This window comes from Vicugna pacos, chromosome 3 (assembly GCF_048564905.1).
Source record: "Vicugna pacos chromosome 3, VicPac4, whole genome shotgun sequence".
Lineage (NCBI taxonomy): Eukaryota > Metazoa > Chordata > Mammalia > Artiodactyla > Camelidae > Vicugna > Vicugna pacos.
In genome coordinates this window covers 55,792,809-55,818,758 of record NC_132989.1, presented here as the reverse complement: position 1 = coordinate 55,818,758, position 25,950 = coordinate 55,792,809, and the positions used below count along the sequence as shown (strand labels likewise).

Below are 25,950 nucleotides of genomic sequence, written 5' to 3'. Positions count from 1 at the left end.
AAGAAGTGAGGAATTAGACCATGGAGTTTGTAACACTTCCCAACTACAGGTCAGAAAGCCAGCAGTGATGCTACCTACCTGCTTTATCTTCTGATATTCTTGTAAGACTTCTTCATGAACATTCTACAAAATTAATATTTAGATATCAGAAAAGAACAACTTTTTTCTTGTAATATAAACAGTTAACACACTTGGTAAGGCTGTGGGAAATACTGATGATGAATACAGTCTTCTTTAAGGAGGGCAATTTGGCAACTGCTATCAAAATAGCAAATATAAAACTGACTCAGCACTTAAGCTTTTCTTTCTGATGTACTGGTGCCTGAGTGAAATGACACATTCACAAGGTTACTTGGTGCAGCACTGTTTGTAAAGCAAAAGAAAGTATACAAAATCTAAATGTCCATTAATCCATACAAAGGAATACTAAGAGGCCATTAAAGAAGTGCTTTATGGGTTTACATAAAGAAATTCTCTAAGATATATATTGTTTAGTGAAAAAAAGGAAAGTACAAAACAATTTATACAGTTTGATATCATTTTTGTAAGGGAGAAATAGAATATTATATTGTAAGAATTTCATTACTTTTAAGATGCACATTTCTTCTCATTTCAATGAAATCAGATAAATCATAATGAATCATAACTTACTGGAATATAAGACAATGGTGCATCTTATAATTGATGACATCTTAAATTCAATTAAATAGGGTATATTTGCAAATTTGTTTGTGTATATACATCTTATGTACACACAGACCTCTGAAAGAATACTCTGGAAGCCAGTAACTGTCTCTAGGGAGGAGAATCGGGTAGCAGGGGAAAATAGCTCACACCTGATGTGCCATATAACCTGATGTACCATGGATCTAAACAGTTTCCAAATGCTTACATTTTTTCTGCACAACTCTATAATCACCTCATTTTATGGATAAGGATTTTGAGAACTTGAGGCAAGTTAAGTAACTTCCCCAAGGTCACATAAGCGGAGTAGAGCTGAGAATCAAATCCAAGCAGTCTGGCTTCAGGGCCTGCTCCTAACCACTGAGCAATCCTTAGAATTACATTTCAGGTTAAATATACTCACTGGTGCACTAGTAAGTAAGTAAGTAAATAGACAGACAGACAGACAGACAGACAGACCTGAACCACCATTACTGACCTCTTGCACCCCCAGCCACTCAACTCTGGCAAAGTCTTCTCTAACTCTAGGCAGCTATTTTAAAAGAGTAAGGCCCACGGATAGAAGACATAATGAATCCCTAGGGCACAGATGCTCTCAGGCTGTTTTCCCCGATGCGGGAAAACCCACCCAGTCTCTCACGTCGGTTCCCATCAGAACAGTGGGCCGGGATGGAGGCACCACTGACGGCTGTGAAGTGTGACAAAGTTATCTGTCCTACACAAGGAGGGAAACACCCATTTATATCAAGCCTTTGGCTAAGAACCATAAGAACAATCAGTAGACGGGTCAGGCTTCTACTGCTCTCTGTCAGCTGCAATAACATTACCACCTAAACCAGGGAAGTGAAAACAGATTAATACCTGGTAACAAACGTCAGTCTCTGGAATAGCACCAAGTTTTTCTTCATTTAAGCCTAAACCTTGACATAGTATTAGGGAATAGCACCAGATCCAAGAGCTACAGTCTAAGTTGAGTTGATAATGCAGTCAAATATCTTGATGAATCCCAAATCCAGCCTTTTCTTACTATTTAGTTGTCTGCATTTTTCTCAATGCACATTATGCTATTTATTTAAGTATGTATTATACATTTTATACATATTATGTTTATATAAAAATGTTTTTTTCCTTCACTGGAAGAAACAGAAGCTGGTGTTTACCTATTCTCAAGAACTATTTCAAATATTGATTTTCCTAGCTAATTTTAAATGAAGGACAAAAGCTGCAGAGCATCTGGTCTGTGAGAGGACTTGCTCTGAAGACCAGTGGGATGCCTGGGGATGGGCAAGGCAGAGAAAGAAAGAAGGTAAAATATGAAAGCCAGTCAATCTAGGAACAAATGTGTTTACCTGATACTCTTTTGAGCCCGGAGAAAGGCGCTTTCGTTGTGCATCCAGTTTGATAAATCTTCTAGCCACAGTCTCCATCCTGGCATGCAAGGCCCTGTACTCATCATACTCAGCGTTGAAGTCATCCTTGTAATTCTGGCGTTGCTCGTAGGAGACAATAGCAATGTATTTTCTAAGACGAAGATAGATAAATGGAGAGTAGTACAGAACAGACATGATGCCTGAGTCTGAGATTTAAACCGGATATTGAATGCCACCCTGCCACTGCCTGCTGCCTTGCCACTCCTTCAAAGATGGTGCAGGTGAAATTATCCCACAGAACGTAAGAATGTCGGTGAAGGAGAGTGTAAAACAACATGGTGGGACTGGAATTAAAGTGCAACCAGAAGAAAACACTCACACAGATGTAGCTTCCTAAACCTTTCTCCACCCCAAATAATTTACTACCATGCTAGTGGCAGCAGCCAGCCCATCTGTTACGAGTCACATGGAGACAGAAGGCCTGGGGGGGTAATGTGAAACCAGGAGAATGTCACACAGTCACTAAGTGCTGAAGTCAGAGCTCTCTCTAGACCTACTGCTTTATAAGAGAGAGTCTGTCTTTCAGTCTTTCACACCTGCTGCCAGCAAGGTGCCTCAGACTTGTTCCCTCTCTTCCTTTCCTCCCATTTCTGACTGGGCAAACATATAAAATACAAAAGAGGAATTGTTTTTATTATTTTTAAAAAGTGAGAGTTAGACCATGAAAAATAAAGGAAAAAAAGGTATATTTCTTTAGTTCTTCTCAAACAGTGAAGTGTCACATTATGTATAACAGAAAGGCAGTTTTATACTATTCATTTAACTTACTTTCTTAATAAAAATGCCACAGATGTTTTACCTTAGGGTGTGATTACCTCTAGGGACCTGGTGAATGAAGGCCATCTTCCCAGAGTGTCAGTTTATTCAGTGGTGGTTAAGTACATTGAAACAGCATTTTAATATTAAAGTTAATATGATTTGTTTGTAGATATGGGCCTGAGTCTTTGCACTCTGTGCTCCTGTCATGGAATGCAAAATTCCCTTGACTTTTTGAGGTAAAAATTGAGATTCCAAAGCAATTTCAGGTAGGTGGAAGGAGCCTCAGGTTGCTCCCAGGGGGTACACATATATTCTTCATGGTGGGAAGACCTTGGGAGTTCAGTCTTTTCTGAAATGATTTTAGACAATCCTACAAATTTTAATTAAAATGCAATAAATAGCACAGATGCCTAGTTGGAAATGTGAGAAAAGTCCTAAATGAGCAACCTTAATGTCCTCATTAATATTTTTATTTGTGCTGAGTTAGACAGTGTGGGAGTTTAATTTCCTAAGTGTAACTGAGACAGTGGTATTATGCTGATTTAAGGCTGCCCTGCTAGTGTCCTTGCTATAAAAGGAACAGCACCAGCCAGCAGTGAAGCAGTCCTCTCTAGACAGGCTGACCTGACTGCACACCCGAGAGGGCCCCAGGGAGAAAGAGGTTCCTGGGGATAAGCATATGCAAGCAAAATGGCTGAAGCAACAGTGAAACTCAGGTTCAATTTGTTATATAAAATATTTATCCCACTTTCTCAAAATTACACCCGAGACCACACCCTCTGTATTTTATTTAATAGTCCTCGTAGGGGAAAATGCCAAACTGGCCAAGAGTTGTGTTGCTATTATAGAAAATTATTTAGTTACACTGGCACTGAAATGAAAAGTATTTCACTATTTTTAACAAAAATTGTTAGCAGTTCTATAGTTGGCTCTCAATGTGGTAATGGAATAAAATGTTAAACACTTTGGATAATTCATAACCACAAGTAACAGAATTATTCTTATTATATAAAAAATAGGAATTCTGTGGTTAAGTATGAGTTATTCAGAAGCTGATCATAAAAGATTTATAGTATGTCCTTTTGGTTTTCTTAAGAAACAAGTCTAAGTTCTGTATTTTTGGTGATTTTTCTGAAAATTCATGCTTTCTCACCATTTTAAGAAAATCTGCAGATTTATATGATAGCTTTTCATTAAAATAAATTGCTTTTGCTTAAATAAATTAAGCAAACAATCACATAGGTTATGTGCTTTCATGATTTTTAAGAGAACATGACAAATATACAGAAATGAGCTGAGGCAGATGCAGCAACCATCCAACCATCCGTAGATCAGTAAGTTAAAAACAAGTTTTTAAATACAGAATTAACTGCTTAAGTTGACAAAACACAGCAACACTCTGAATCCACAGGGGAAAGGTTAGAATTATTTTTCAGTCTCCCTACAGGATGCTGTCCTATGTGACAGGCATACAGCATTATTACAAAAAAGAGGAATTCAAAATCAGTCACAAGAGAATGAGAGCACAGTACTGCAGCTGTTATTTGAGGGGGCCAACTTTCACAAGAGTTTTAAGGAAATGCATTTGGAGAGGTGAACCCCCTCATCAGTGTAGCCAGGCACTATCCCCCAACCGTCCCTCCCTGGGCCAACTCAGTAGTAGCAGCTTTTCACACTCCCCCACAGAACTCCAAAACCATGTATGACCTCAGATGAGAGAGTCCTCAGCATGGTTTCTTGGGTTCCTTTTAGTTAAGAGATGATAACCAGCATTATGGTTTCATGCTATATCATTCCAATAAGTATAGCTTTCACCACTACTGTTAAGCAAAAGTAACACATTTCAAGTGTACAATGTTCTCAACTCTAGAAATGAACATTTTATGGGACATGGAGCACTAAACAGCATAGCTTAACTTTGTCCACCATGAGGTGCTACTAAATGTTCATTAGTAAATGTTCATACAGTCCAGATTCCATTTTCCAGTCTACATTCAAGCTATTTGCACGTTTGTCCATTTTCAAAGCTATCTGCAGTCAAATCTGTCTGCTCTTTCACTCTCCATTTTTCCAGGCTCTTGCAATTTAATTATTTTCTTCATATAGAAGCCTTTGAATCTATCAAAAAGCTAGAATTATGTGTCCAAGTTATAATTTCTGTGATAACCAGTTACAAAAAAGTCCCCAGCTCAGCATTTAGCAACTTGTTGTCATAACAAGAAAACCATTATAAACAGTATTGAAATGAAATGATCATACTTTACTGTCTTCTCCTCTTAAAATTAATTTGATGGCAAAGCTTTATGTAAATAAAACTCCATCTATCTCTAATTAACTTAAACCTCTAAGAGGTTTAAGCACTTTATCAGTAATAAACTGTCCCTTTGGGGGGCTCAAGTGAATGACTTGTGCATTGATAGACTGTCAGCTTTGAAGAGTCAGATCCCTGAAATCTTCCATAATCAAAAGCTTGGTTTGGCCCTGGAACAAAGGACAAGCTTCTCTATATTTAAAGGCTACGGAGCAGAGCTCAGAGCAGGGGGAGGCACAACCTGCTCAAGCCGACAAGGGTGGACTGGGGACGAGCAGGCTTAATGGCAGCCTTTCAATTGCAGGGGTGGCTCCAGGACTCTGTTTCTGCAACTTCTTTTCTCATTTGCAAATTATGGGAAGAGAATTTGCAAACTTTCTAAAATTAAACAGTTCTCTCCCATCAGCAGACATCTGAACTTACATCAAATAATCTGGGAGTTCAATTGTTGAGGAAGGCTCCGTGGAGGCAGTGCAACCCTCTTTAACTCCTACAAAGAAAAAAAAATTCAAGCGTTCACCAAACAGTATGGTTATAAACTGCCTATAATTCTAAAATGGATCAGAAACATCTGGAACACTTTTCCTCAAATTCTATTCTTCCATCTCAATGAGCAACAGTGAGCAAGGAATACAATTGAACACGAACAATAGAGGCCCTATGACCAGCGCCAGCAGAACCGACGCCAGGCATTGAAAGCACCCTGGCTACTGCAGTGTCTGCACAATAAAGGAATTCCATCTTAACCCAAGGTCAACCTTCTATTCTTTCAACAACAGTTGTGGCATCTGCCCAGCAATTCAAAGATTGTGGTGGCAGATGCAGCCAGACAATGGGAGATACAAATTTTACATCAACATCTACTTTTCATAGGATTCAAACAAGGCAGATGAGATAATGAAGTCAGGTAGCAGACTGCTTCGATCACTGTATTTTTACTGCTATTCTTTTCGTATGCAGACAGTGGATTAAGCAGGAAGTTTCCCCATCAATTTAAAGTAATTTAAAATAAGTTATTAGTGGACCCCAATTTCTACTCTAATCTCTAACCCTCATAATACTATACAGATTTGTTTTTAAAGGGACAGAATAAATAGATAAATAAATAAAGGACCAGTCACTCAGGACTACACTGTGGAAGTGTGTAAAATCCCTCAGTATTCCATTTGTTTGAACATACCATTTCCAGAGGGTATGTTAGACTTTTTAATTAGGGTAATTTTTTTTTTCATTCAAAGTAGAATTAAACTAATAATTCAAATCCTAACTCTGCCTGCTGGCAAAACACACATGTTCAATATAAAACAAGAGTGAGTATTTAACAATTTCTTGGTTTAATATTTTAAAGGACAAAGCACACTAAACAAATTATGCAGACTCTGTAGGCTTTGTGTGTGTGTGTGTGTGTGTGTGTGTGTGAGAGAGAGAGAGAGAGAGAGAGAGAGAGAGAGAGAGAGAGAGATTAACTCAGGTTTAGGTAAAAGTTTGTTTTTACAGTAGCCTGAGTCTTAAAGGAAAAGATGTCAGGTCAAGTGCATGTCACCTGGCTTCTCCTTTGCCACAGACACCAGATAAATTCCAACAGACGCAGCAGATATAGGTCTGAATCTGTCCTCAGTTTGTGATACTCTCAATTGGCTGAGAAAGGTACTGCACCCTCAGTGAAGGATTCAGAGACTGGGTCTGCTTCTCTAGGATTCTAACTCTGAGAAAACTCAAACTGTGCTATAGGTCTCAGCATTTTGAGATCCAGTCCTCCCAGCACTAACCAGCTTCTGACTCCGGATTACCATCTGACGGTTTGAAATGCGGAGAGCGGGGCATACCTAGGAACCTGGCTTACTCACTCTGAACATGAGGTTTTATTAACTCTTGCCTTTTTCTGATTTGGCAAATTCAAGTATGCTAGTGTTGGTGGTTAAAAGCTTACACCTACCTCTTGGGCCACTATATGCTACCATATTGACCTAAATATTTTAACAGATACACTTTGACACACAATACACTCAGTCTAGGTCAATAAAGGCACTGCATTATACTATTCAATAATCAAAGCTGCTCTCCTATGGCAAAAATGGTCAGTTAAATCTAAGGATTACAGACTTTCAGTATTATGGGCAAATTACAGAAAGATAACACTCCTTCAGCTCTAATCATTAAAGTACCTTTTCTAAATTTGTGTTTTCCTGGGGAATTTTGCCATAGTTATGCTATGTTTAAAACTAGAAGCAATGCTAAATGATGGGCTAGGATCTTCTATATGCTGGTATGCATGATATTAAGTTTTAGAAGACTATCTAAAAAAGCTAATTGTGTCACTAGGTTTTAAAGATCACTACACTTCAAGTAAGCAGTCTTGTACTGTTTAGTTTTTCTTTAGAGGTAAAGCATTATTTTGTGCTTCTTTTGGTCTCCAGATATTTGATTTTTAAAGCTTCCAAAAGCTTGAAATGGTTAAATGTTTTAAAACAATTGATGTTTACCAAAATGGTGTTCTCAAAATTGGAAAAAAATTTTTTTCTAATATCTACCAAGTTAATCACCAACAGCCTTGCATAAGACAAATTGCTTTCACTCTGAATGAAGATGTTTTGGATATGCATATGTAATTTTACCTTCCTTGTTTTGTAAAGAATTTGACATTTCCCCTGTGCTATTATTAATTAAAGCAGTATTGACCCTGTTTCTTTGGCATAGAAGGAAATGAATATTTTTATTGCTAGTTGTGTGTCTGGTTAAATCAGTTCAAGAATGGCATGTAATAGGTCATGTTGAGGCTGCACAATACTGCGACAGCTCTGAAAAGAGCAACAAAGTCCATCTTCTAAGAGGGGGTCTCTGGAGGATGACAGGGTCATTTTCAAATGTCACCATTTTATTAACAAATATAGAAATCAAGTTTAATATGTGGCTAAAAAGAGACGGAAAATAACTGCTGTAAACTGCAAGAAAAAGAACTGCTCAATAGCACCATACTAAGATTAACAACTAAATGGAAGGTCATTTGATAAAGAAGCATTATTAATTATAAACAGCATAATCTCACATTCATGACAGTCCCCCTTTCCTGTTCATTTAATCCATGTAGTCAGTTTTTACAAATGTAAAATACCTTCATTGGAATCTGGACTGGAGTTGTTCAGCTTGGCAATTTCCTCTTCTCTTTTAAGGTCCTCCTCCTTTTCCTCAATCATCTCAGTGTCATGCTTTTTTATTTGGTCCTTTTCCTTGTGTTTTTTAGACTTCTTCTTGGACTTTTTGTGAGACGAATGGTTTTCTTCCATAGGCTTTGGACACTTTAGTAGAACTGAACCAGGGGGTAAGGTTTCCAGAGAAGTCCTAGAGGTATATTTGTCTTGCTGGTCCTCATAGATACTACCGTTTTGACTAAAACTGTCAACAGGTAGGTCTTGAGTCCCCCGGCCTTCTGGAGTGCTAGGGGAGTTGGAGTTAGAGTTTACAGTCTGAGGTGGATTGGAGACAGGCAGGTGGGTTGAAGGCAGCGGCGGAGGGGTAGGGATGGCAGCAGCTGCAGGGGGCGGCGGGAGGCCTGCAGCAGATTTTTCATTGGTGGGATTCAAATGACCATTTAATGTTGGCGGCACTCTACTTGTCAGGTGAGATATTCGAGCTTTTTTATTCATTAAAGGATCAATGAAATCTGAATCTAAAAGCCGTTTCTGGTGGGGGAATAAACAGGAAAAAAAATGAGCCAGTTTGCACTAAAATTCAATAAATGTGTTACTCGTTACTATATGAACAATTTTATTCATACTTAAATTTATAACCAATTTAAATTCATCAGTGTTGTGTTAACCATTCTCTAAGCTTAAGCACAAACAATATACAATAAGTTTTCCTGTCTAAGGTGAAAAAGCAGAATCTGGCAATATATGGCAATATATATTTCTTGGAGTACTCAACACTTTCAGATCATACAGCCCCACCCTAAGAGACTTGAGAGACTAGCCCAATTTATGTGGATTATACCACTCAGAAGTGTATTAAATAGAGGTGGCCTCCTTCCTCTGCTGGCCAGAGCTGACCTAGCTATATTCAGTGAGATGAGGGAGTAGTTTCTACCATTGTCAGTTGTCAGAACCAACAAGGGTAGGTAAAGGGCAATAAGTCTACACTTCTTTGATGTCTTCTAATGTTTTAAGATGCTCCAGTTACAAATATTTTGGCTGTCATTTGTTATGTCACCTGTGTTAAGATAAGAACAACCATCATCTTCGGAATAATTGCTCTATGTATCTCTATCAATGCTGAAATACTATCCAATTTCTTCCTCCTTAAATATATCTCTTTGCTGGATTGGAAGATAAGTCTTAATAACTGGTCTATAAAAATGATGCGGAATTACCATTTCAAAAAATTTTAAAAACTATGCTAGTATTGGCCCAATCCAGCAACAACAATAACTATTTAAATTAAAAAGTAAATTCAGATAGTTGAAAAGTACAAAGCATACATCCAATGTAATACTGCGGCTTAAACTTCAGCTTGGAAGAGACTAATAGTTAATCATCACATTAATTTATTCTGTGTTCAATTCAGCACCATTGATCTCACACCCAGTATATAATTAGATCAGAGTATAAGCAGCTTTATAGTAGTTGGCATTTAAGGCTTCTTTAGACAACATACATGCAAGGACAGAGCTGCTTTTATCTTGTTCCTCCTCTGTTCCTCACAATAGGTTTCTAACATTTTCTGACATGTGAATAGCCTTTTGCCCAGGGCATGCTTACTGTTCTCCACACATCTGTCCCATCTCCCTAAGCCTTGGGAGGGGGTCCAGAGAGAGGAGCACTCTGTTGGCAGTCCTGGGATAGAGAGATCTGCCTCCCTGCCAGTCCCAAAGACCTGAGAGAAGTCAAGGTTGTCTGAGAACCAGGTGGGCTTGAACTCTTAGACTGCCCAGGATCTCTCCACCTTTTTCGAGCAGAATCTCTTTGGGGGAAGTCTATGCTGGAATGGAGTTTAACTGGAATATTCTGCTTGGGTCTAATCAAAAAGTGCTTTAAGAAAGCATACATGAAAATGGCAGAATTTTTTATTTGCTTATTTTAAAAACATTTTTCCCTAAGAATATTTTTCTGGAACGTGCTTCAGATAAATTTAAATATCTCCAATTTTCTATATGATCTAAGACTGGATATGGGACTGGGTATGTCTTCTAGTTAGTGTAATGGAAAAGTAGATAATCTTGCAACAAAATGTAAACTTTAAGAATTGCAAAGCCAGGTAGACATGAAGTACTTTGACAAGCAGTGCTACGTAGTGGAAAAGAGTTCTGGACTAGGAGCTGGGGCCTGTATTCTAGAGTGAGCACTGTCATGAACTACCTACGTGACTTTGGGTAGGGAAGCTGTGGAGTTTTTATGGGCCTCATTTCTCTCCTGTATGAATTAGACAATCTGAACAAAGTGGCCACTTAAGTCCATTATGCTTTAGATAATTTTATGAACTACCTGAGGAGAAGATGCAGTGTCTCTACTAGAACATACAGGAGATTCTGAACGGCTGGTGCTGGCAGCATTCTGAGATGGATTTAGTTTTCTGTAAATGACACACATATTCCAGTTAGGGAGACAATTTTCGAACGTTCATGATAGAAAGCTTACCCTTGCTTCTTTTTTCCTATCTCAACACTAAAATAACAATGACTAAAAAATTAATTATTTGCATAATTTTTTGAAGGAAAAAAAAAAAGAACTTACCTCGAGAGCACTGATTCTAATGACCGTCTGTCTATTTCATTGTATCCAGGCCAGTCTCTTTGAAGCTCTTTAAAAACATAATCCTTTAAGGTATATGAGAGGTCCTTAGGATTCAGATTGGCTACCTGGTAAATAGTGTGAAAACAAAGCATTAGATCTTTTTGCTATTTCCTAACCTAAAACAGGAAACCTTTTGGATTTATACTGAAAATAACTATACCAATTGGTCCCAAAGGGACCGCTAGTTCTGCATATACCAGATCTCAATAAAAGCTTATATGACTTCACTTGGGGAGTTAAATAAAACCTTATATAAATAGTTAAAAAAAATCTTCCCCCTAGATGGCCACTGCATTTGTCAAAGAGTAACCCTACATTATGTAAAAAGTAGAGGAAGATTTTTTAAATCAATTCTCTTTTTCTAGTCAAAGGAATCTAAATAGTTTTGTTAACAACTTCATTATTTATTTCTGGCAATTGACTCCATTACTTTTGAGTCACAGTACAAGTCCTTGATCACTTATATTAAGTAGAAACTAAATAGTGCCCATACGTTAGTTTACAAACTTTCCCTTCAGTAATTTCCAGAAATTATCTCCATAAATAGTGTCATTTCTGATAACCTTGTCTGTCATTTTCTTGACTTGCTAAAGTTTGCACCTAAAAGCTGTCTTTCTCCTGAAGAACCACTTTTTCAAAGTCTTTGAAATTCCTCAAAACCAATAAATATAAATATAAACCAAAATAACCCCCAAATTACTATGATTAGTCAGCCAGTTTATTTCCAAGTGTAATCTTTTCTTATCCCTTAACTATAGTTCTTTTAGAAGACCTAGGCTCCATTAACGACACAAATGTACAGATTCAGGGCCAGACCAAGAGTCTGGCAGAAAGATATTCTTCTGGTCATTTCCCACTGCAATGGTCTTTTTATTTTTTTTTTAAATAACTTCACTTATTTCTGTGTCTTTTAAAAGTACTATCAAATATATTATAGTAGTTCATGCTTTTCTCATAGCTAAGCTGAATACTAACATTAAAGTTGATTTAAGTATAAAATGATAGGCTTATGTTAAAATTCAAATTTGAAAATAAATTAACATGAGATATAGCTGGATTTCTCAAAGTGGAATAAATACAATCTTTAAGACTTCCTATTATCCCCAGCACCACACATACTGACAACATCCTAACCCTTCTCTAGACTTCTGTAGTGGAATCTTCTTGTTTCTGCCTCCTCCCTCAGGACCTTTTTTCTCAAGTCTCCTCTGCTCACTCCTCTCTATGCTGGAGTGCTTAGGACCTGTCTTCTGCCTTGTTTTCTTCATTATCCACATCTCCTCCTAAGAGTATTTCACTCAGCTTTAAGGTTTTCAATATCCAATTGGTATTTTGCTAGCTCTTAATTTACAATTCCAGCTCCAAATGTCCTCTGAACACCAGACTCTTATATGTAACTACCTACTGAATATCCATCTCCATTTGGATATGTCTAATAGACATTTTCCAAACAGAATGTATGTAAGACAGGATTCCTGATTCCCACCCCCATCCCCTTATACTTGTTCCTTTTCCATCCCTCTCCATCAGTCAAAGGCTCAATATCCATTCAGTTGCTCCACTTACTTGAGTGAAGACCAGGAACTGGCATTTTTAAAAAGCTCCCTAAGGTATTCTAATAGGCAGCTAGGGTTAGACTATGCTCTAGATTCTACCAAATAATCAACAGTAATGACATTCATGTCCTACTTGCTCAGGAATTAAGTATACCTACACTTTAAAATTCTGTCTATATTCATACACTCGCTCCTGTAACCACTGACATGTGTCAGTAGTAGCCTCTGCGTGTACGGCCATCATTTAGCCTTCTTATCCTCTAACCTAGGAGGTAATTTACAACCTTTCTGAAGATTCAGTCACCAAATATTTAGTGACCTGAACTGCCCCCTTTCCCTAAGTAAAAAATTGAACACACACACCCACACCCTTATCCTCATCCATTCTTTCATCCTGTCTCTTGAGCTCTTAAAACTGTTATGTAACATATGGATTTAAATTAAGTGTTTTCAAAAAGTGCTCGAATGATTAATAAAATCCTTGAGATCGCCCAAGATACTCTTGAGGATAGGTTAACCCAGAACTGGAGATTACACTTTTACTCTTTCATGACAGTTGGTATCATGTTTTGAATATAAGAGAAAATAACTGAAAAAACAGACTTAGAAGTATTATTATTAGAATAACAGATGAAAACCTGCAGGGTTTTTTTTAAATGATGAAATTGAAGAACAACTTTGGAAATATTACTGCTTTAGAAAAAAAATAGACAAAGTAGACTAAAGCAGGTGGATTTGAATGCTAATCAATATTTATGACCCAAAGTCAGTCTGAAAAATACAGGAAGCCACAGTCTGGTGAACTGTTGACTTTAACTTTATATTTAAGCTTGTGATTATAAGGTAACTGACCAGAGCTAATAGTTTTCATGTTCATATTCTTTAATGAAGACAGGTGATTGATTTCAGTATACCCAAAGGCGGAGTATTACAGGCAAAAAGAGCAGGCAGGGCAAGACACATTCAGTAGGTATTCAGTAGGTAAAGACATTCTAGCCAACACCAACCAAAGGATGATTAAAAAAAAAATTGTATAGCTTCATCTACATAAACCAATAAAAATTACGACAATAGTTTAGGTGATTCAAGACTTGTTTATTCTTCTCATAGAATTTCAGGGCAAAATTTGTTTGAAGACAATGACTCAAAACTTTTTAAATGAATAATTAAGAAGCCTCTAACTTATAAAACCTGGCATAAATACCCACATTTCAGTTATTGTTTAATTAAATGTTTAAAACAAGAGATTTAGTAATCAGGAGGTATATTTCATATGCCATTGATCAAAATAATTCTGAAATTACTCTACCTCACTAATGATGAAAACAACAACAAGCCTTCTTAAATAAACTTCCCAACAAGAAGGTGAGTGGAAGGAGCTGTCCCCAGCTGTCCTCACCTGTTGCAGAATTGCTCCGAGGGAGTTCTTGTCTTTCTGATTGACACCATCTTTCTGCAGTCGAGCCAGCAGCTCAGGTTTCTTGTAGGCCTTCAGCGCCAGTAAGTGGATTACCCTGTCCCGATATGGCCGCTGGGAAACACTGCTGCTGTTGTGTATCTTTCGAATCGTATTTGCAGGGTTCATGGGGGTTGACCTTTTTCTTTCAGGCACTGCATCTGAAACAGCTTGAGGTGCTTTCCGAATTTGTACTCTTTTCCCTAAGTCCAGTAGAAATGACACTTACACATTTGTGGGTAATAATATAATAATATACATCTCAATTTCCACAACTCTGATTTAGGTACCTCTTTATTTCTAGAGGGAGTAAAGACTTCGTATTTCAGTTTTTACTTTGAAAAAATATGCAAACAGAAAGCATTCTGAATAAATGACCTAAAATATGGATTTGGAGTTTTTGATGGAATCATTTATTGGAATAAACATGTATTTTAGAAATATTCTGGCCACTTAGCTATAAATGGATAATAATAAGTGACCCATACCATAATAACAGACTGGAAATTTGAAGGTTGTAGGTACTTGACATTAAATAGAAATAAAGTAATTTCCATGCTTACCTGAGCTATTTGCAGAACTTAAATCTACATATTATATGTCATTTCTTTGGCAGACATGAATGCAAGGAACATGTGAAATGTGAGAAATACCTATCTCACTAAGGACACATTCCAGGCTGAGCTCAGGCATTATCTTAATTTCACAGATTCAGAAGCCACAAACAGGGGAGTCAGGCATAATTTCGGGTCAGTTCACCAGGGCATCCACAAGTGATACTCCTTTTTAACAGACCATAACAAATTTTAGGAGTCAAAAAGTAAAACAAACAAAACTAACCAACCAGCAACACAGACTCAGAGGGCTACACACGCACGTCTCCCCTCTGTGGTGCTGAGACTACACTGGTGAGTTAAGAGGAATGGAAAGTGGTAAAAGGAGGTCTCCATACCATTCCTGCACAGGCCAGTGCCGTCCATATAATTAACCCACTTTCCACTTAAACTTCACAATGACAAGTGTTTGGCAAGTGGCTATTTGTAGAAAATACCGTGGGCTGTAGTGACCTGGATACTATGTGGACGTGTGACACTATCAGGACATGGCTTGTCACTGACAACACCTGGTAATCATTCCTTACTGAAGAAACAGAATGAAACTGTCTAAGACCCTCACTTTATAATTTCTGAGGTGAAATTTCATAACTCACTACCAAAGCCTCCAACTCTATGACCACTGGTTATAAATGGGGAAGAATTGGTCATAATATACAGTGTGGAGCGACTGCATTAGGGACAAGACTAGCAACTGCAAACAATGGATAAGTAAAAGCAGTCTCTTAGGTGCTGCGGTTTTGGGTGAAAACAGCTTAATGGGGCAACAGCTTTACTGAATGGTAGTTTTGTTCATGTTGGGCTCCAAGGCCTGGCCAGAGGGGCTGCTTACATAACCAATTGTAAATATCAAACCAAAATACTGCACAACAAAGGAACTCAACATTCAAAGGTCACTGCCTGGTGCCAAGAAAAGCTATTAACTTAAGATACAATTAGAGTTTGGGAGACTGTTTTAGACCTGGTTTCTGTATGTTCTTCATTTAGCGATGGATAGATCAATGTCAGATGGGCAGAGAACTGTTTGTCATGTACCAATTATGCGAGGCACAATGTCATGTGCTTTCCACATGTTAAGTCTCACAGTAACCTGATGAGGGAGGCATTGGTCCCATTTCACAGATGAGAAAACTGAGGCTTTCAATGGGCTAAGCTCAAATGGCAAAGCACTCACTTAGCATTTTGGAAGATTCTGTGATTAATACCCAAGTTTTCTTACTTGTACTTCTTTGTTGGAAAGGTTTTTATGAACAAATGCCTAATGTCTGCCATCACTTCATGTTAAGCTACAAGCTTCCTGTAGGCAGGGCTGTGGCTGCTTTGTCTATCAGCAGACCTCAAATCAGATTTTGATGACTCACAAAGTGAAATGACTAGCAAGTGAATGACAGGAAAAGAACAAGCAGACAGCAGAGGAACAGAATTAAGGTGGCTTGTCCTGTATTTTCCCCTATCACCAGCCTGCCAGAGTCTGAAGACACATTGAAATTTTTAATATGGCAAATGAAAACCTTCCAATCTACCGCTTCTCAGTTGCAATAGTGTTAGCAAGCAGTACTATTCCTTGAAATTTTAATAGGAATTTGTGGAAAGAATAGGGTTAGAGTCACAAAAGTTTAGCACATGCTATAAATTCCACAGTCCCCTCCCCTTTGAAACCTGTTTGACTTCTACTCCCCAAACCAAGGTGACTGTGGAGCCCTCCCCTACACCCTTCTCTGAGGAGGGGGATGGGCAGGGAATTTTCTTAGCTAAGTTCACACACCATGACTGGTCACTTAGAATGAATTCAGATGAGCAAGGAAGGCAATAAAAATGAAAACAGTACTACCCCTGTGTTCCAGGCTACCCTGCCTCTTCGGTAATCTAACTGACCTCTGATCCTCAAGGTCTCCAGAGTTTACCCTCACCTTTCCCTGAAGTAGACATAGGGTAGACAAATAAGGGAGGTTCACTTAGCCTTTAAGAGGGGTCTAAAAAGTGTGGTGTTTGACAAGAGATTAGAATCTGGTCAACGACATGACAGCATTGGAGTCTCATCAGAGGCCTGATGCTAGGCTGTCATCAGTCCATAAAATCTCCCACCCTCAAAACACTCACTTCACCTTTACCTCATTTTTAACAGCCAGTCATGGGGTAACCCATTTCTTTCAAATCATGAAAGAACAATCCAGCCACACTGGGCCACGGAGTTTTACACAAATGGCACTTTCTCCCTGTCTCTCCATCAATTTGTGCCTATTCAACCAGGAAGGAGTCCTCTGGTTTAAAGTAAGAAAGGCTGTAAGTGAAGAAAATATCAGTGCTATATAAGTAGTTACAGATTGAGGTGCTAAAACCAAAAACAAACAAACACAAACAAAACGTAGCGCATCAAAATTTCAGGTTCAAAGTGGGCAGAAGAAAGGCTTTATTTTTATTTTTTACATTTGCCTCAGAAAAGCTCTTTTAATAAAGCCTGTGGGAGAACTTAATTCTCTTCCCAGACCCAACTGCTAATCAATTCCCTGGGCTCCTTACATAAACAGCAGCAGCGGGTCCGACAGGCTTGGGTAATCTGGGACCATATCTGAACCATTGTTTCGTAACAAGGAGTCCACTTCTAGCTTCTCCATTTAATATGAGATGGTAAAAGTACTTATCCCTCTGTCTAATGACTGAGCAAACAATCTGAGAGGAAGGTGTTAAAACAGACTGTCAGAAAGCGAATGGGGACCATGGCCGTCTTCTGCAACTGTTTTTCTGTTCTGTGGAACCTAACCAGAAACCCTGGCAACACTGACGAGGTCTGAAAAACACTGGCAAGACCTTGATGATACTGTGACTCTGTCAGGGTTTAACATAATCCACTGCAATGGAATCCATCTCTACTATTTAGCATTTGCTTCATTTCTTCAAAAGGTTTACTAGCAAAACACATACACACAACAGTCACAGAATGTTACTACAAAGGACCTTAGATGTTATCTACGTTCAAAAAACCCCTTACTTAATATTTGAGAAAATTAAGGTCTCCAGATGTTAAGTGATTTGTCCAAGGTCACTCAAACATGTACCAACTCATCAAAAGTAAGGAGGATAAGGGCACAAGTTGGGAATATTGAAAAAATGATCCTAGAAATTAGGTTGGTTGGGTTATTTTATGTACCTAAATAAATACTGGCTTGTTTACAAATGTACAATTCAGTAAATTTCCAGAATTTACATAGGAGTCAGTGAATAGACCTCAGATACTGGTAAACTAGAAGTGGTAAGTGGTTTTTTTTTTTTTTTTAAACAAAGGGAAAAGCTTTTAACAACTCAACAGTGCTCATCATTGATACAAATGGCATGACTGGAAGTGGAAATATTACTGAAGAAATAATAACAATGTCTTCTAGGTTAAAGCTTCTCCTGCTCTTCTCCAGGCAAAGTGGGCTTTTTTCCCCAGCCCACCAGAAAGTCACAGAAGCTCATATTCCTGGGTGCCTGGGCCAGCTGACCCCTAGGAGTACAAGTTTCCTCCACTTAAACTGGGCTTGTGCCCTAATTCAACTGTCAGAGGCCTGTCATGATGTCACAACAGCCCCACAGTGAGACCAGCGTTATTCTCATTTGTCCTTCATCCCGGCTGACACTATTAAAAGAAATCTCGTTCTACAGGGGATTCTAAGCTGGCAGAAGTGAGCTTTTGGTATCATTTTATATGATATATTCCATTATGAACTAAAGATGTATCTCCTATTATCTTATGAAAAAAACATAACTTGTTAATGAGACCAAGCTCCTATCATTTGCTATTGGCTAATACCAATAACTTGACATGGCAAAATAGAGAGGTAATCATAACCTACCGCATAGGGCGACTGGTAGATTTAGATGAGTAACTACATGTAAAGTGCTAACCAGTGCCTTGTGCATAGCAAGGACTCAATAAGTGCTGAATAATATTAGTATTTGAGATACTAAAAAAAAGCTGGAGGGTAAAAACTGAATGGCCTGGAAGGAAAGAAACATGGTAAAGGCCTGGAAGTGGATGAAGTTAAAAGAAAAAGATCAAAACCTGCCAACAAAGAAGAATAACAAAGAGAGTAAACAAAGAAAAGTAAAAAATGAGAAACATCAGAAAAGCCAATGAGGATTCCGTTCTTTTGCTCTACTGTATTCAGAATTGATCACTTTTCTTAAGAGTAGCATGTGCAGTTTTGAATCCTGAGGTGAAGAACTGGAGGCAGTCCAGAGGAGAGCAATAAAAGTAATTAAAGGGTTAGGATACAGGCCATATTAAGAAAAGTTGAAAGGAGCTGGGGTTATTTGACCTAGAGAAAAAAAGGCTGAGGAGGTTAATGAAAAGATTTAAGACCAGAGAAGAACACTGTGCTGTGATGGTGAACAGCCCAGGGCACTGAGGACATAGCACTGAGGAGAAGGCTAAACAGAGCACCTGGCTGGCAGGGATCACTGCAGGGAGGGCTCTGTGGGGGGAACATACGTGTGCATAGATGTGATCTGGTTCAGATTTAAAATTAGGTAACCTCAGATTTTATGTGGTCACTCTCAAAAATGTATATAAGTTATTTGTAGTCCCTGTAAGAAATTCTGCAAGTTCTAAAATTCCTGTTCAATTAGTGTGTATGGCCTGTGTGATTCTGGATGGTGAAAAGTCTGTTGTGTAAACTGCGAATGAACTGTACTGAACTTATCAAAACAAACAAAAACACATGAACGTAGGGGACATCCAAGGATCTTTCAATGGAAAAGTACAGTGATCATTGCTGATTTTCAAGCTTTGGAATAAATCAACGTGGTGGTTTCCAGCTAGTTATACTGGGAGGAAGAAATCATCACTTTGATGGCTTGAGTCTTCTATCCTTTGTTAAACACACCAATTTGTCTCACTGTTTATAAATTGATGATATTGGGCAGATTAAAAAAAAAACAGTCTCAAAGCAACAGGGACAGCAAATTCATAGCTTCAACTTAAATTTAAGTTCAGCAGATCTTGCACATTTTAAAAACAATCTGAGATTTAGCCTACTAAAGTTAACTAAGTTACTTGTGAGAAGAAAGAAGTAAGGAGGTTGGAAGTTGTTACCTCATTCAGTAGGAAAGAGAAGATGAAAACTCTCATTGCTGGTAACTTACTTGGCAGGGAACTAGGCCCGGTGGGTATAGATACCTGGGGAAACTGTGAATTGTTGTTAAACCAAACTAAATGTATCTAAGCTAAGCACCAAGTCCCAGGGGCACTGGCTCTGTTCCAAAGAAATACTTATTAAAGATACTAGTGGAGCTTCTCAAGGCCAAGTGTATTGTAGCTGGGTCAGCAATGGGAAAATACAGAAGTAGAATTATACCAAACCATGGAAAGATGTTGATTAAGGGACTGGTAATTTCAGAGACTGTTTTTGTGAGCATTTATGTTTTCAAAATAATATCCTTTCATCACTTACTATCCAGTGACCAGTGTTATCAACTGACGAAGGCCTCAAAGAGCTCATCCTCACTCATGATAGTTCTCTGTATTTTTGTTAATAGTCACTGTGAATTGACTCTAAAATCATCAGGGTCACTGCTCATAAAGGACAGACTCATCCTGCTGGTCTGGTCTTACTTCCCTTCCATCTGATGGATATCTGAGTGAGCTGATGATAAAGATGATGGCGTGGGGCAGGCTCTTAATTAATGGGTAGATGAGGAATGACATCACAATTAAGGTACCAAAGAAACATCACCCTAATGCTTTGCAATAGGCACATTTTATACTTTTGCAATAAAAATTCCTTGTTGTGCAAAGATCCTTTGAAATTCTACTGACTGAAAACTCTTAAGTTCTACTAACAGATTTTATCTATAAAAATAACTCTACAGAAGTGCAAAGTAAGAACCATACTGTCCACCACTGAAATTACATCATCCAGTGACAAAGAAAACACAAGGATACCACCATTACGATCTCACATAGTAAAGTAACTTGACTAGATTCTAGTATTATAAAGTAATAACAAATAGTCAACAGAGGATTCAGGATTTATTAAAAAAGCAAAACTTTTCAATGTGTACCATTTACCAGCAGTATGAAGAGAACAAACGACTTTTGACCGTGTTTTTCAAAATGTTCTGAAAACTAATTTCTGTGTTTTCATTAAGTTAATATTGCCAATATTTACCTATAGTGATCTTGAATTATTCCAATCAATCAGCGAGAAGGAAAAAGATATCTATACAAACCTACATATGGTCCACCAGGTTTGATAACTTTTGTGCTTCGGTTGCGGGATTCCTCCTCTGCCTGGGTCATTCTTTCTCGTGTCATCTGATACGAGTCATTTGTTGCACACACTGTAATTTTATCTTGTATAAATCCCAGGCAATTGAGCTGGGAGGCTCCAGAGCTGTCAAGTAAGACGGTGGCTTGTTAGGGATGTCCCTCATTTTGTACAATAAAGGCAAGCGAGAGAAGCAGCCTTAATAGCTTTGCAATTCAAGATAACTCACGTTAGTCATTTAAAAATGTATTTAAAAAATTTTAAGTTTCTCTTCTTCATCTCATATCACATCCCCCCAACCCCCACATTCTGGATAGAATGGGTGAAATAAACTCTCAGAGACCAAATCCATAAAATTTTGAAAAATCAGTATTTGGTGTCTTCGAAGACCAGAGTCTTGATGGACACTGTAGTTCTACTTTCATTTTTAAAAGAATTGTCTACCATTGGTGTGAGAAATGTTCTAAGTTAATTTTTAGTGGAACCATAATATGCATACTTTAGAACTGACTAGATGGAATAGACCCACCATAATGCTTTTTATTTTTAATAGGATATTAATTTTAAGGCTAAAAAACCCACCAAACATAGTTTAATTTATTATTATTAGCCCGAAGAGCCTAAACATTGATAACTTTATATTTACCATTTTGTTAAATATAAGATGATCTGCTGATATAGCAAATATTGAAAAAATATTGGGCAATAGATTTTTGCAGAAATATTTTTAAAAAACCTCTTATTTAAACAATCATGAATACTAACACTGGCCGGGAAGACAGTTTTGTATTCAGAGTATTATGCTAATATTAGGGGATCATCGTAACAGTTACACTAGTATTTTAAAAAGAAATGACTATGGCCTTAAAACAGACTAGAACATAGAAGTAATGAAAATGTCACTACAGCTTGGATATTCTATTTCTAAACTTAATTAGAAGTAGCTTTGTTATGATGCTAAGAAATAAGGGTTGACAAAATTTTTGTAAATTCCTAATAACTGTCAGTAGTACAAAGACAATTTTTTAAAAATCAGTTCCTTCATCTTATAAATATTTATTGGGCAGAGACTGCATGCCAGGCAATGTGTGAGGTACATAGGCTTATGACAAGGACTGACAGATGTGGTCCCTCCTTCACGGAGCTCTCTGTCTAATGGGTGACAAAGATGAGCAAACTGGAAATTATGATGCAGTGTGACAAATGCCAGGAGGCAGGGGACCCCAGGAAGATACTTTACCTGGACTTGTGGGCAAGGTAAAGGCTTCCTAGAGGAAGTGATGCCTGAGCAGATGATTAGACAAGGGGAAGGGCAGAAGTGTTCTAGAAGGATAATCAACATGTGCAGGCCCAGAGGGAGCAAGGGGGAAGTTTTCAGTTTGGCCAAAGAGACCTGGAAAGGACAGTCAGAGATGAGGCTGAAAAGAGGGTATGAGAAGTACATCACTCAGGGCTTTGGATTTTGGACTTTATCCCAAGAGACTGAAAACGAGGAGAGGAAATATCTCATTTACATTGTAGAAAGATCAATCTGGATGAAGAACAGATTGGGAGGAAGGGGGCACTCTTCTGAAAACAGGAGACCAGTTAAAAGGCTACTGAGGATTACAGGCAAGAAGTGATGGCTTAGATCAGGGAAGCACAGTGTAAATGTAGAACAGTAAACAGATTCCAGAGATGGTGAAGAGGCAGAGTTGACAGAATTTTGTCAACAATAAGGGGCTGGAGGTAGAGTTAAAGACTGTGCCAGGTTACTGGGTGTGTGGAGCTGCCATTTATTAAGACACTAGGGTAGGGTTGGGAGAGAGAAAGTGATTTCAGTTTTGGACATGGAGACGCTGAAGAAGTGAGGAACAGTTTCAGGAGGGAACAGACTGTGAATAACACTAATATTTAAAATTATCAATAGGAAGATGAAAAGAAGACCACAGGAGACTGAAAAGGTACAGCCAAAGAGATTGAGGGAAATCACAAGAGCACTGTGTCATGAAAGCCATCTGAATAGAATGCTTCAAGGATTAGAGAGTTGGCCACAGTGAAATGCTGGCAACAAGGCCAGAAAAATAAGGAACCAATAAGCATCCACTGGATTCAGGGGCAAGAAGGTCAAGGCTCTCTTTGGGGAGCATGTCTCAGTGGGATGGTGGGGACTGAAACCAGACTTTGGGACCAGAAGTGAGTGCAAGCAAGCTTGGTTTTTTTTTTTTTTTATTAAACGAGGCAGACCTGAGCATGTATGAATGCTGAAAAACCAATGAAAGGAGGGGAAGGAAGTGGGGAGGGAGGGAGGTCTGACCCTCTGGGGAAAAGTGGGATGGAGGATGAAGGCGAGGAAGGAAAGACTGCAGTAAAGACTGCAGAATGAAGGTCTGGTAGCAGAAAGTTTGAATTTCAACATCTCCTCTTATTATTTACTAAGTAATTTAGAGTGAAAATGAGCTGAACCTATTGCCAAAGATAATGATGTTACAGTTTACATCATCCAAAGAAACAGATCTTTATATGGAAACAAAATGGAGCTATAAACCCTGTGGGCAAGAAGGTACTCTCCAAATTTCTCCACTCATCCCTTTTCAAATGAGTTCTTTATAAGTTTAAATACTTTGATATATGCTTATAAACGTTCCTACAGTATTTCTTTAGCCTACCTCACTGTTTCCTACACTTGAGTGTGCATTACTTACAGGGCTGTATGCCCCAAATTATGTATTTTCACTAGACCTATGAATGGGTAGATTTAAGGAATTTTTGAAAGGTAATTTTGACTGTGGGATTTCCTCCACTTTACATAGAAGAAAATGTGAGGAACAAGGAGATTTAAGAAGAAAGATAAGAAAGGAGACTAGTTAATATGTATTTTTTGAACATCTACTTATGGAGCTCAGCCAGCACTGGAAGACTATAAAGGCGTAAAACAGAGCCCCCACCCTTGAGGGACTGGCACAACTGCAGGAGAGACAAGATCCATGGAAAATAAAAATCAAATTGAATAGAAAAGGTAGAGCCAGATTATAAAAAGCTTTGCTTGCCAGGCTGGGAACTGAAAGTGCTTCAGTTTTTATAGCTGCAAATTTCAATTTCTATCCGTATCACACTTGGATCATACTAATGCATTTGTGCCAATTTTCTCACAGTAACTGTTTTTCTGTTGGTGCATCATGTGTAGTTTTATAAGTGATCCTAAATCCTTCTTCAAACAAGCAAGGCAGAAATAAACTCACAGGGTACTTATGATGTAAGGGAGAAACCATATTACCTATGGTGATGAGACTGGTTTTGAAGAGGGGATTAAATTCCTTAATAAAATTCCTAGTGAAACATAGTTCAATTTGATGTCAAAATCTTCTCACTATAATAAAATAATTCTCTAAATAACACTGGACTGGGAGTTAGGAGAACTCAGTTCTCATTCAGCCCAGTCACTACTTAACCAGCTATGTAACTGGATAGGTCACCTGTGAAGTGAAGGGGTGGAACTACCCAGTCACCAAGGACCCTTTTACTTGGTGGTTTTGTAGTCTATTACAGTGCTCTCCCACAGAGCTTTATGCAACTGACAGGGTTTTGTATCTCTGCTGTCCACTGTGATAGCCACCAGCCATGTGGCTAGTGAGCTTGTAATACGTGGTTAGTAAGAGTGAAGAACTAAATGTTTAATTTTATTTCATTTTTATCAACTGCAGTGTAAATAGCCACATGTGGCCAATGGCTGTCACAGTAGACACTACAGAAAAGTCTATATAATCGATAACATATGCAATTCATATAAAAAATATAGTTTTGGGGGCAGTCAATTTTTAGAAAATAAAATTAACATACACTTAGGGAAAATGGCAAATTAAGATAAAACAAAAGTTATTCAGTAGCCTTTAATGGGAGGAGAAATTTAGAACTCTTTCCGTGTCTTATTTGTATCTTCACCTCCTGTGCTCACTTGAAACACAGCTTTCCCTTCCTCTTTCTCCCATGCACAGCAAGTGCTTACAGTTTCAAGTTCTGCACAGATGAGAGATAGGGACAGGCTGCCCCAGGGAACTTTGGGCCAATGTCAGTGTTTCTTGGGAGGCTGGGGGCTCTAAGGCCTTGTCTTTATCCACAGGCAGAACAAACTCCCCCTACTCAAGAGGCCCATTCTTTAATCAGAAACAACCACAGCAAAGAAGAGTGAAACAAGCAGGTTATTGTTTACAGAGGACCTAAGTAGATAAGGGTTCCATGGGTTCCCTGGGCTGTGGGTGTGTATTTTTGCCTTCCTCCCTCCTTTTTTTCCCCTTAAAATCAGAACTGTCTGCTATACAGAGGTTAATTTCTACTTTCCATTTCCTGCAGAATAAAGATTTTTAAAAATCTGTCTTAAAACAAGCCTTGCACAGGGAGGGAGGAAGGGGATATGCAAGATATATATACATTTTCCTCCCTTATCTGTGAATGTGAGCCTTGAGGATACTATAAAGCACTCTTATTTATAGTCAATGAATAAAAACATTTAAAAAAGCCCTCAAACTTGTCTTTAATTGAAACAAACAAAACAAACCATGTTTTACAAGTACAAAATGAGTATCTGAAAAATTCCTCAAGGGCAAGAATCTTGAAATTTCTGTGACTGTATCCCACAGTGACAAATATAATTTCTAGCACATAGTAGGTGCTCAGTACTTCTCAAATAAATAAATGAGTTCTGCAATTCAATTCAATAAATATTTATGGAATGACTACTATGTATTTTATTAATTTAAAAAACCCTCAAAGAAAAATGATTTTCACTTCAGCATATCTTGAAAACACACTTACCTGGAGAAGGTTTGCTGGATGCAGTCAAAGCTGCCCTGGGGGTTGTCTTTACCCACATTTGACAAATAGAAGTTAAAGGTATGCACTTCATTGAGGGGATCGTTTTTAGGAATTTTGACAAGCTAAAAGGAGGGAAAAAGAAACACCTCAAATTACAAATTTGCCATAGAATGATCTGATGACTGACTTAACTGTTTTTCAAGTGACATTCCTTTTTAACTCAATCCCTCTTAATCATTTAAATTTATAGCATTTAAATTATCAAATCGTTCAAGGAATTTGATGAGCATGCCTACAACTTACCATTTCTTATTT

At 38.1% G+C, this 25,950-nt stretch overlaps 1 protein-coding gene across 1 annotated transcript in view; it reads right to left on the bottom strand.

Moving 5' to 3' along the window:
- Positions 1 to 25,950, bottom strand: part of ELL2 (elongation factor for RNA polymerase II 2) — a 70,611-nt gene that overhangs the window by 3,848 nt on the left and 40,813 nt on the right. Inside the window, exons 3-11 of the mRNA XM_072958366.1 lie at positions 25,636 to 25,757; positions 20,807 to 20,970; positions 13,926 to 14,185; positions 10,911 to 11,035; positions 10,662 to 10,749; positions 8,297 to 8,864; positions 5,608 to 5,674; positions 2,034 to 2,205; positions 79 to 123 (exon numbers count right to left, since the gene is read on the bottom strand). Of these exons, the coding sequence (XP_072814467.1) occupies positions 79 to 123; positions 2,034 to 2,205; positions 5,608 to 5,674; positions 8,297 to 8,864; positions 10,662 to 10,749; positions 10,911 to 11,035; positions 13,926 to 14,185; positions 20,807 to 20,970; positions 25,636 to 25,757 (1,611 nt within the window). The remainder of the gene's footprint in view (positions 1 to 78; positions 124 to 2,033; positions 2,206 to 5,607; positions 5,675 to 8,296; positions 8,865 to 10,661; positions 10,750 to 10,910; positions 11,036 to 13,925; positions 14,186 to 20,806; positions 20,971 to 25,635; positions 25,758 to 25,950) is intronic.